The sequence below is a fragment of the Talpa europaea genome (genome assembly GCF_964194135.1).
Source record: "Talpa europaea genome assembly, chromosome: 3".
Classification (NCBI taxonomy): Eukaryota; Metazoa; Chordata; class Mammalia; order Eulipotyphla; family Talpidae; genus Talpa; species Talpa europaea.
Genome location: NC_140069.1, coordinates 46,597,181 through 46,607,966, shown reverse-complemented (window position 1 = coordinate 46,607,966; position 10,786 = coordinate 46,597,181). Strand labels below are relative to the sequence as shown.

The 10,786-nt window shown below is 33.7% G+C and overlaps 1 protein-coding gene across 1 annotated transcript in view; it reads right to left on the bottom strand.

Annotated features, from left to right (window-relative positions):
- Positions 1-1,408: 1,408 nt before the first annotated feature.
- The window catches only part of UBE2W (ubiquitin conjugating enzyme E2 W), a gene marked incomplete at both ends in the record, with an annotated part of 53,534 nt that continues 44,156 nt past the window's right edge, over positions 1,409-10,786 (bottom strand). The window contains 2 exons of the mRNA XM_084230552.1: positions 1,409-1,542; positions 10,524-10,599. Coding sequence (XP_084086678.1) covers positions 1,409-1,542; positions 10,524-10,599 — 210 coding nt within the window. The remainder of the gene's footprint in view (positions 1,543-10,523; positions 10,600-10,786) is intronic.

The following is a 10,786-nucleotide window of genomic DNA, read 5'->3' as shown; positions in this document are numbered from 1 at the left end:
TAGTGCTCACAATTTGGTGCTGGCCATGGTTTTAATATTTCTTTTTCAAGTTATTTCTATAGCAGACATATTTTTGAAGTCTACCCACCCCTGAGTTCAGCAAATATATTTTTAGAATGTAAAATTATATGCCCTTAATTAACAACATGTACAAATCTACAAAAATGTCATCTATATAGATTAAAAACAATTTTTTTAAGTATTCTTTGCCAATTTATGGATTGGATGGTTTTGCTGGGGTATATACTGCAAACCTTTCAGCCAACTAACTGGCTTTTATTTTTAAGCCCAAATTGATTTATATATTCACTGCAGGATATGTCAAAAAGAGTGCAATAATAGACATTAGTAAAAATAACATTGTAGTAGAAACAGATTTTGCATATGTGAAAAGGTAATTTATAAAATACATTAATCACTTTTTAAAAAGAGAATCTAGTTATACTATCATTCTTACATGGTACTGAGAATTGGACCTTTCAACAATTTCTTTTTCTATAGAAAAATTTTTATCTAGCTATAAGCAAACTCTTTTAAACAATAAGAAAACAAAACAAATCCCTCCAGGAAAACTGTATGGTTGTGTGAGACAAACAAGCAAACATACCATTTTATAGTGTATTTTTGCCTAAATTTTAAAATAAAAATGTCCACACTCTTTTGTTAAAACATTAAGCCTCTGTCAAAAATGTATTTCTTATTTTAGGGTACAGGATTGAAGGACAAGATGATACTTACAAGTAAAGAAATTTTACAAGAAAAAAACTTGACAAAAGTTCTTCAATTAAGTATTATAACATTCATACTTGACTTAAAACATAACAAAAGAAACAAAATTGCAAACAAAAATGTTATGGATTTTCCAAACATAAATAAATGAAATAGTGTTTAGGCAGTAAGGGCTCATGCTGATGGCTAGCAGGAAGTTAACAGAGTGTAATCTATTTGAAAAATTGTTAATGTACAAATAACAAGCCCAATTATGGACTGCAGCAGTTCAATTATCACTGCCATTTTTCTTACTTCCAAAATAAAGCCTTGATTAAACCATTCATACCCTATATTACTCATACCTTTACTTCAGAGATTGAGAAACTATATACAATGAATGGATTTATTTTCACCATAGGGATAACACATTGTACCTCTCTGCCAATGTTACTTGAAAAACCTTCCATGTCAAAACAATTTGACAGCAGATATAAACAATTCAATAAATACGCAATGATCTTTCATTACAGTCCTTTAAAGACGCATGTTAATTCATGCTGTTAACCTTAGGATCACAGTGCATAGAATCCAAATATAAACAGTTGGGGTGACTTTCTAAATAATGTTGGATCCCTCACTTTACTTATAATCCCACTATAACCGATAAGTTCATTTCATAGGCCCTATCATGCATTAATCATTGGGTGGCAGGAGTTAAATGAAAATTTTTCCTGTTACAACGTCCATTGCCGGCAATGAACGTCCCAAAACCGCCAAGGAAGTCATTGTTATTGCACAATAATACATGAGGACCTGGAACTTTTCCAAAAGCTTACAAAAATAAAAATAAAAAATGGAATTATATTTGACATTTCCTGACACCTGCATTAATACTGTATGACTAATAAAAGCATGTCAGTTGCTTGGACTGAACCAGCGATCAACATGCGCCCAGAATGCACACAAGTAAAAATGCAGTAAAAGGAAGTAGTCTTCATTGCCTATAGGTCATTTCCAGTCAAAGGTTAAAGTTCAAAGACTGAATGATCAAAGTGCTCATTTTCTCAGTAGGTCTATCTTCTGCTAGGAGGACGGTAACAGTGGCATCAACAAGTATCATCTTTAAGAAAAGGGAAAAAAAAAATTAAGTCATGCATGCAATAAGTTATAAAATCTACAAGTTAGTCTTACATAGAAATAATTTTAAGTAACAAGAAAAACATGGTTTACTTGTCTGATCTCCCCCAAAACCTGCAATAAAAGGTCCAATTTCTGTTCAAATGCACAGTGAAAAAGCAAATTCTATTCTTTCAGAGAAATGGTAGTTCATACAAATCTTAAATTCCTGATATGTTAATTTTATATAATAAATTGATATGTTAGCATATATTTAAGATTTATCAATCTTAGGAGAATTCTTTCATGGGCAACAATTTGAAATTATAATGAGATAATTGTCCTGACCATTTAAATTTTATTAAAAAAATAAAATTTTTAGCAAGTATAGATAGATATGTAAAGAAGGTCATTTTAAAAAACCCCAGAGAACCTTTTAGTAATTACCATCTGGTAGCCTGAACATAATATAGAATATACATATATTTTTAAATTTATGACTTATTTAACAGACCAGAGCTGAAGGATTTATTTTGAGGATAGTTATTCTTCAGTAAGAAGATTTAGGAAGAAGCAAGACCAATGGAAACTACCTAAGAATTGTGAAAATTCTCAAGGAGAAAATTCTGGAAAACTGGTCAAAGTATTTTACAAACCATCCCATATTAAAAAAATAAATATTGTTAATAAAATTCTTGTCATACTCAATAGCAGTTAAAAACCTAGATATCTGACTTTAATGCTGGGCAAACCAACGGAATATTCCACAACTCTATACCTTAAAGATAATCTAAAGGGTAAAACAGGCTAGGTTTTTAAAGTAAATCATAATCTAATTTATTTGAATCTTTTAAATAAATGAGTATTTTTAAGAAGTAAACAAGTAGATCATTTATAGCCTTCAAATATCTGTTTGTTAAATTACCATGAAACTTGGAATAAAGAGAATATATCTATCATGGATGCAAAAATAAACTTAACATGAAGAAAATCCTTAAAACATCACTTTTGCAACAGAGCATTTTACAGCACTAAGATCCTTGAAATTAATCACACTTAAACTTCTCAGCTGAAAAATGGCACTCAACTTTATTTAACATGTCAAACCAACAGGGATAAACTTTAATGTAGATACCACTTGACAATGTGTATATTAAGAAAAGTGACAGCTAAAATTCTATTTGAATATGTTATCTGGTCAACTACATAAGCTTTTATCTCTAAAGACATATCCTAAATGTAGCTTTATCACGTTGTTCATTCTGTAAGATTTTCAATACAGTAGCCTTCTGTAGAATGTGCTACATAAAACCACTAAAATGATTAGGAGACCTAAGTGAAACTATTCTTTCTATCCAATCCAATCTCCATCTTTGGTCAGATTCAAAATAAAATTTAGAACTAGTATCACACTACCTGCCTTGAATACTCTGTCTTTGGAGAAATAATACTAAATTTCTAAGTTCTAAGATGAAGCTCAATAATCTCTGATAGCTGGACCCACAAGGCCTTAATCTTCACAAATTCATAATAAATGAATGAAAACACACACACACACAATCAAGATTCTCTAAGTAAGTACGGAGACAGGTATAAGCCAAAGTTATGGCCACCTTTTCCTTAAATGGAGTCCCCAACAAGAAGTAAAAACCTCATTTGTTCGCAGAAGAATACAATTTCCTAGCCAGATGAAAAGGATTGGCTTATGAAAAAAAAAAAAAAAGTTGTTAGGGTAAATCCATTTTGGATCAAGACAAATGTAGGCCTACAGAGGATGAATAAACATTTAATCTTGTAGCTAAAGTGTTTATGAAAAGATGGACTGAAAATAATCTCATGAACAACTTAAATTTTCTGTGCAACTGCAGAAGTCCCTACTAAAATTATATCCTCAAATACAATACACAAATTACCAGTTCCAAAGAAGTGACACCTACCATGGCTAACTTCACTGGGCTTCTGGGAAACGTGAATGAGAGAGAACTATATTAGAAGAAGGTCATTTAGTTTTCCCCAGAGTATAAGAACCATCACATTATATTGGAAACCATCTCCCTGGATATTCCCAGGGACAGAAGACTAGAAGAAAAGGAACATAGCAATAGGTCAGTAGATATGAAATGGGATGCTATCTCCAAGAAAGACAAAAATAAATCTTTACAGTCTCTCAACAGTTTAGGGAATTAAAATTTTCCTTTGATGAACTACTTCAAGAAAGACTTCAGAGTGGAAAATAAAACTGTTATCTAACAGGAATCAAAGGGCAAAGACTGTTAAAAATAATTAATGTTTGAACTCAGGAATTTAGAAAGTGATTTTGTAACCCCTACAAGCTTGTAATGCTGAAAGTGTAAATAAAAAATTCACAGCTAACATAGGTATATCTATAAACAACTATAAGACAGGGACAAAAGTAGCTCATTAATACTAATCTGAGACAACTTCATGTTCCTAATTCCTTTATAATCCTTATAATTCTATTCAAAATGTTCCAGTTGTATGGAAATAGAGTATCATTTATAGTTTTGGGGAAAAAATACTGCTCTACTCCTCCCAAAATTATAAACATCAATTTATTAGACATAAAATCTAAATATTACAACAATTTATTTCCTATACACCTAGTTTTCTGGAGCCAATACTCAACACAGCTTTGAGCTATTGTATAAATGACCATTGCTCAATTCTCTATTGTCTTAAGGAAAATGCCTCAGGAACCACATATCTATTCTCCCATCTGTGGAAAGCAATCATTTATGAAACTAAGTTGTATATGCTTAATGTTAATCCCAGAGAACAGATGAATCATATGATTAATGGATTCTAGCTGGCTACCTCACTGAAATATTTTTATGATCTCATAAAGAGACTTTGTATCTTTTTCAAGAATTATGTGTATAATGATAGTGTGACTCAGTCATAGAAATCCTATTTTGAGAACTCAATCATTCATTCATTTATGTGCTGAAGTAGATATAGATCCTAGCCCTGAATCTTAGGTACATTACTTGGTCCCCTCATACACTGAGATGAATTATCTATTCAAATATCTATTTTGGTTAGATTTAGTTTGTTTTTCAACCCTATTTTTTTTTTAAAGCATAGCAGAGTTTATTTTTTATTTTATTTTTTTAAGATTTATTTATTTATTTATTTATCTATCTATCTATTTATTTATTTATTTATACAAGCACTGGTACAGTCAGAAGCGCGGGAGGGTGAGAGAATTCACCGGAGCCAGAGCAGGGAACAGAACAGGCAGAAGGACCGAAGTACACTGCTGAGGGGAGCAGCGGGTGGCAGGGAGGTCTGTGCGTCATGTGGGACACTCGCCTGGTGGCCGGGGATTGAACCAGCGATGCAAAGGCTGTGGGCAGCTTAACAACCCAGCGCTCAACTGCTGTGCCACCGGGGAGGCCCTGTTTTTCAACCCTATTACCTAGGCTCAATTGATATTTCAAAGCATAGAGACCCCAGCCTTAACTGACAACACAGTTATTTGCATTCCAATGCAGACAAGACCATAATTCTTAGTGAGTAGAAACTTTTAATTATAGAGTTCTGGTAAACAGGCTGATAGTCAATTTCAAGTAAGTAACAATAAGGAATATGTATTCACTTTATCAGTGACTTTTTAAATTTTAATTAGTTATTATGTGAGAGGAACCCCAAGGAATGCAATCCATCATGGTATGACTTATAGAAAGACAGTTACTGTAGGGTAACACTGAATGGCCTGATTTCAAAGCACACTAGCTAATATTATGTGGAAGATTACAAATTTGAATTGAAAGTCTCCCCCCTCCCCCAAGAATCCAACACTTGCTATCTAGCAGCTCAGTTTCAGTGTGTTAGCTGAATCTTCCTCTTTTAAAATCAAGAGACAAACTGAATTTCAGATTTAATGCCTCCATTCTATATCCAGGAAGCACCGTCTTTCCTCACTCCCCTACACAAAATATTACTAATCTAAACCAGATTCTCTCCTGCCTCTTTGATTACATGTGACAAATACTCTGAACCCAGGCTGACCCAAGTATGCTGTTTAACACAACATGGAAGGATGGTGGAGCTTGATAACTGAGGCCTGCTTGGTTTCTAGAAACTGAAATGTTGTGTTTCAGTGAGTTCATTCAATTCCAAGCAAGTCTTTGTTCAGTCTTTTTGTTTAGCTTTGCAGGTCACATCAGGACATTGGTCTGCTCTTGTAATCCTTTTAGAATTAGGTAATGCTAAAAAATAAGAGTTCATGTTTCGTGGCAACTTGGTATGATAAGGAGAACAAGATCAGTGAAGGTCTTTTGGAACTAAAGCAACTAAACATAGAAACATAATCTGGTATCTGGAAAGCTCTAAAACAAAGCTGATTTGTTTTGCTTTATGAGTATGATTACCTTTCTGATAACATTTTCCCAATTCATCTATAATGCCAATGTAAGCTATTTTTCATTGCCTGTAACTGTTATTCTGAAATGTATAAAAAAGATAATATATGCTACATAGCCGAAATGCTTTTAACTTTAAAGTGGGGGAAAAAAGTTAAAGGAAGATTCTCTGCACCCATCTACCTTTATGAGAGAACGAGTGCTTTGTCATCTCAAAGTATAATTAATATTACCCTTCACTGATTTCATATGAAGCTCATTCACGGAGCAAACCTGTGAAACTAAGGGGAGGGGAATGATAATAGGTAAGCAGAATTCAAGCAGGAACATAAAACATTGAGATTAGAATGACCACTGTATGTTAATAAACTGAGGATGTTTTAAAAATAATTATCTGTTAAGGAAAAAATGTATCAGTACCTGGGATAGGAAACTAGACAAGGATAGTCAGGATTTGGTTGAATGAAAATTCAGTGACTTTTAAATATGGCTAATTTGTATTTTGGAAAAGAAAAGAGGGAATACTTTTAATCTGTTTATTGGGGGAATGAATTTCTACAAAAACTCTAGACTATTTTCTACTAGGAGGGTAATTTAGTTTGAAAAGCCTCCTTCTCCTGGCTAACTTGGAGAAGATGATCCAGCATTAAACTAGTAAAAGACTCATCTACTTCAGTTATGAAACAAAATATATTTCTCAACAACAGATACTACACTATTAACTATGAAAAGTAAGCTCCACTCTAAAGTATTTTGTTTTAAATATTAAATGTCTAATTTCATTATGTGACTTTCCCAATTTTATTCAAAAAGTAAGTAAGAAAAAATTCCTTAAGTACTCTTAAATAAAGGAGTTCCATATCCTTTCAACCACACAAGATAGCAGTAGAAGACTGGAAAAATGGTTATCTCTTTGAAATTTCCCTACCAGGGAATAAGGAAGGGAAAAATAGGAATACACTGCCTAACACAGGGGGACTGCTGGGGAAGATAGGATGGTGGTGAGGGTTCTAGTTTCAAAAAATATGTATATTCAAAATTCATCACTTTAAGTCTATCTGCAAGCCTTATTTAAAAACACCAGGGGGCCTCCCTTGGCGGTGTAGCAATTGAGTGCTGGGCTGCGAAGCAGCCCACAGCCTCTGCAGTGCTGGTTTGATCCCTGGCCGCCGGCAAAGGTCCCACATAGCGCACAGACCTCTCCTGCCACGCCTGCTGCTCCCCTCAGCAGTGTATTTCGTCAGTCTGCCTGTTCTGTTCCCAGCTCTGGCTCTGGTGAATTCTCTCACCCTTCCGTGCTTCTGACTGTACCCAGTGCTTGTATAAATAAATAAATAAATCTTTAAAAAAAAAAACCCAACAAAACACCAACCATGGAACAGACAATGAAGAAGTTTTTCTATTAGTGGGACTGAGTCTGAAGTAGAATGACTTGTGTCTTAGGAACTTCGACACCTAAACAAAAATTGATTGACTAATCTTAATTTTTGATGGACTTGGAAAACTTATTATATTAAGATGGGGGGGGGCTGTGACATACAAGCAATGATTGCTTTTATTAAGGAATTTTTAAAAATATAAAGTGGGGGTGGGGAGGTTTTATGCAAAGGAACAGAGAGAAGAGGCAGCTTAGTGACTAGTCCTAAAAGGCAAGAGGATGCAAAAGAATGAGAAGTCAGCAATGTAAATTGAAGTAAATGGTCATTTAATTAAAGTAGGATCTTGTTAAAAATTTTAGTGGACCTTCAGTGCTCAGAGAATTCCTTTGGCCTGATTATTATTAATGTGTTTTGCTTGGAAACCTGTTCTTTCACATCTGAGAATGCTTGTAACAGTAATTCTCAAGTTATCAGCGCTGTCTTAAAAAGTAAAACCAAACCAGCATTCTAGGCACAGTACTAGTTTCTTAGACTCCTTAAAGAAGGGAGTTAATCTATAAAGCTCTGGTGAAAGAATTCCCAAGAAGAGGTCTGTGTGTGTGTATAGTGGAAGGATTCATTCAGCAAACAGCAAATGTAGAAGCAACAACATGGAGCATAAGAAACAGTCTATATTATAAATAATTTTCTATTGAAGATTTCATGTAGGAAATATTTCATCTATTAAATATGACTATCAGATGTTTAGTATTCTCAGAAGAAACTTTTTTGCCTATACTTTTAATCGTAAGCAACTTTTATAAATGGTCTTCGCTTTTTTTTAAAGATTTATTTATTTATGCATACAAGAACTGGGGTACAGGCCAGAGGTGTGGGGGTAAGAGGATTCACCAGAGACAGAGTGGGGAATAAAACAGGCAGATTCACTGAAATACACTGCTAAGGGGAGCAGCGGGTGAGGCAGGATAGGTCTGCTGTGCCATGTGGGTAGCTCCCTGACTGGGGATTGAACTAGTGCTGCAGTGGCTGCAGACAGCTTCATAGGTTGCGTCCCAAGCTCCTGCGCCACCAGGGAAGCTCTCTTCACTTTTTATAATCTATAAATGTTTTACACAATTCTATTTCTATAACTTTATACTGACTGCTTTGAGGTTTTTGGATGCATTTTTAAGTTTAAATTTGCCTATAACTAAATGTTTAGTTTCTTTGTGATTTTTTTAAAACGATTTATTTATTTATTTATACAAGCACTGGGGGTACAATCAGAAGCGCGGGAGGGTGAGAGAATTCACCAGAGCCAGAGCGGGGAGCAGAACAGGCAGACTAATTAAATACACTACTGAGGGGAGCAGCAGACGCGGCAGGAGAGGTCTGTTGTGCCATGTGGGACCCCTGCTGGTGGCTGGGGATTGAACTGGTACTGCAGAGGCTATGGGCAGCTTCGCAGCCCAGCGCTCAACTGCTGCGCCACCAGGAGGCCCTCTGTGATTTCTGATGTCAGAAATTCATCCTCTAGGTTGAAGCCCAATTTTAAAAAAAATACATTTTCTATTGTTGTATTAGAAAAATATCCAATTCAAACCACAGGAACTATTCTATATATGAAATAAAACACAAACATTTCTTACCCAAAATTACTACCCGTTTTCTAATGAATTACTTTACTTTCCCCTTCTTATGGATTTGTGATGTCTTATTTACCATATATTCAAATCTTATATACAAAAAGACCTAGAGAAATATAATTATGTCAAAGATCTATCTATTCTTGCATTAATATGCTTTGAAGTCTGGTAGATGGTTTCTCCTTCATTATCCTTTAGTTTAAAATTCAAGGTACTCTTCTTATCTTTTAGCGACCATCATTTCATTGGTCTTTACAGAATTACATTAAACCTACAATTTGTAAAGAATCTACATTTTTAAATTATACTGTTTTTTCATTAAATTATTTTTTTCTTTCCAGAACTTAAAAGTTTTGTCATTGCTTCTCTTAGATAATCTACCTTTCTTATTAGCATTATGCAAATAGTCATAATTCTGTGGTTCTCAGGAATGTCATTCTTGTTTGTGTTTTCTAACTTGCAATTGCTGGTATTGTGCTAGTATACTGAACTTGCCATCTTTTATCTCAACACTTAACAAGAACTCTTACAAATTACAATTAAGTTTTTATTGACTTAAATTAAGCTGAGGTAACAGAAGGTTTCACATTGGATAGAAAGGTAGGGGGAAAGACCATAGTCCTACTATTTAGTTTTATCAGTTCTAATTTCTTATCAGGGTAACATTTTAAAAAGGAAGACAAATAAAATAATCATGTATTAAATTCAGGGGCTGGTTTTTATTCCCTCATTTCAAAAAGCTCAATGAGATATAAAAACTTTTTGTTTTTAATTATAAATATGTCTTTAGGAAAGTAGTAAGTTTAGTTCAGAAAAGATGCTAGCTTTCAACTATAAAGATACCACCAGCTTTCCCACTACAACAGTAGAAATTTAAAATTGAGTGCTGTATTCACAAAGCTAGAATTAGCAGTCTTAAATTTTCTGATGAAAAACTATGAGAAAGGAAGAGTTTTCTTTAATTTAATAGGTCCTCTTTAACAATATGATCCCACCATCCTCCAAGACCACCATCAGAACTGAATGAGTACATTAGGCATCAAAATTTGTATTTCAAATAACAGGTCTCCCAACAAACTAAGTTAGTTCTAACATGACTTAAGTATTATGATGGCTATGATTTTATCTGCCCCATTAAAAATCTAGTGTAATCTGTTCATAAGATAACTTAAAATATTTTAAAGAATTTCTGTATTATTGACACAAAAAGACATGTGACATATTCCCTTTTCCCATCCAAGCAAGCAGGTATTATATAATATTTCAACCAAAAAACTGAAATGTTATTCTGAAATAAAACTGCTTACCGTGATACCACCATTTTGTTTTCTTTGGGTTCTTGTTACATGTTCGAACATAAAAAGAATTATCTGGTGGTCTTCTCTGAAACCAAAAAAAGTTTAAATGGGTAAGAAGTTGTAAATATAAGAATAATATAAGGGGGAGACAGTTTTAACAAAATTATTATAGAAGGCATAAAAAACAATATAAACATTGATGCATAACTGAAGAAAAAAAACCTAATATATTCCAGGTGATGTAGATTCTTCATAATGAAATTGTTCAAAAT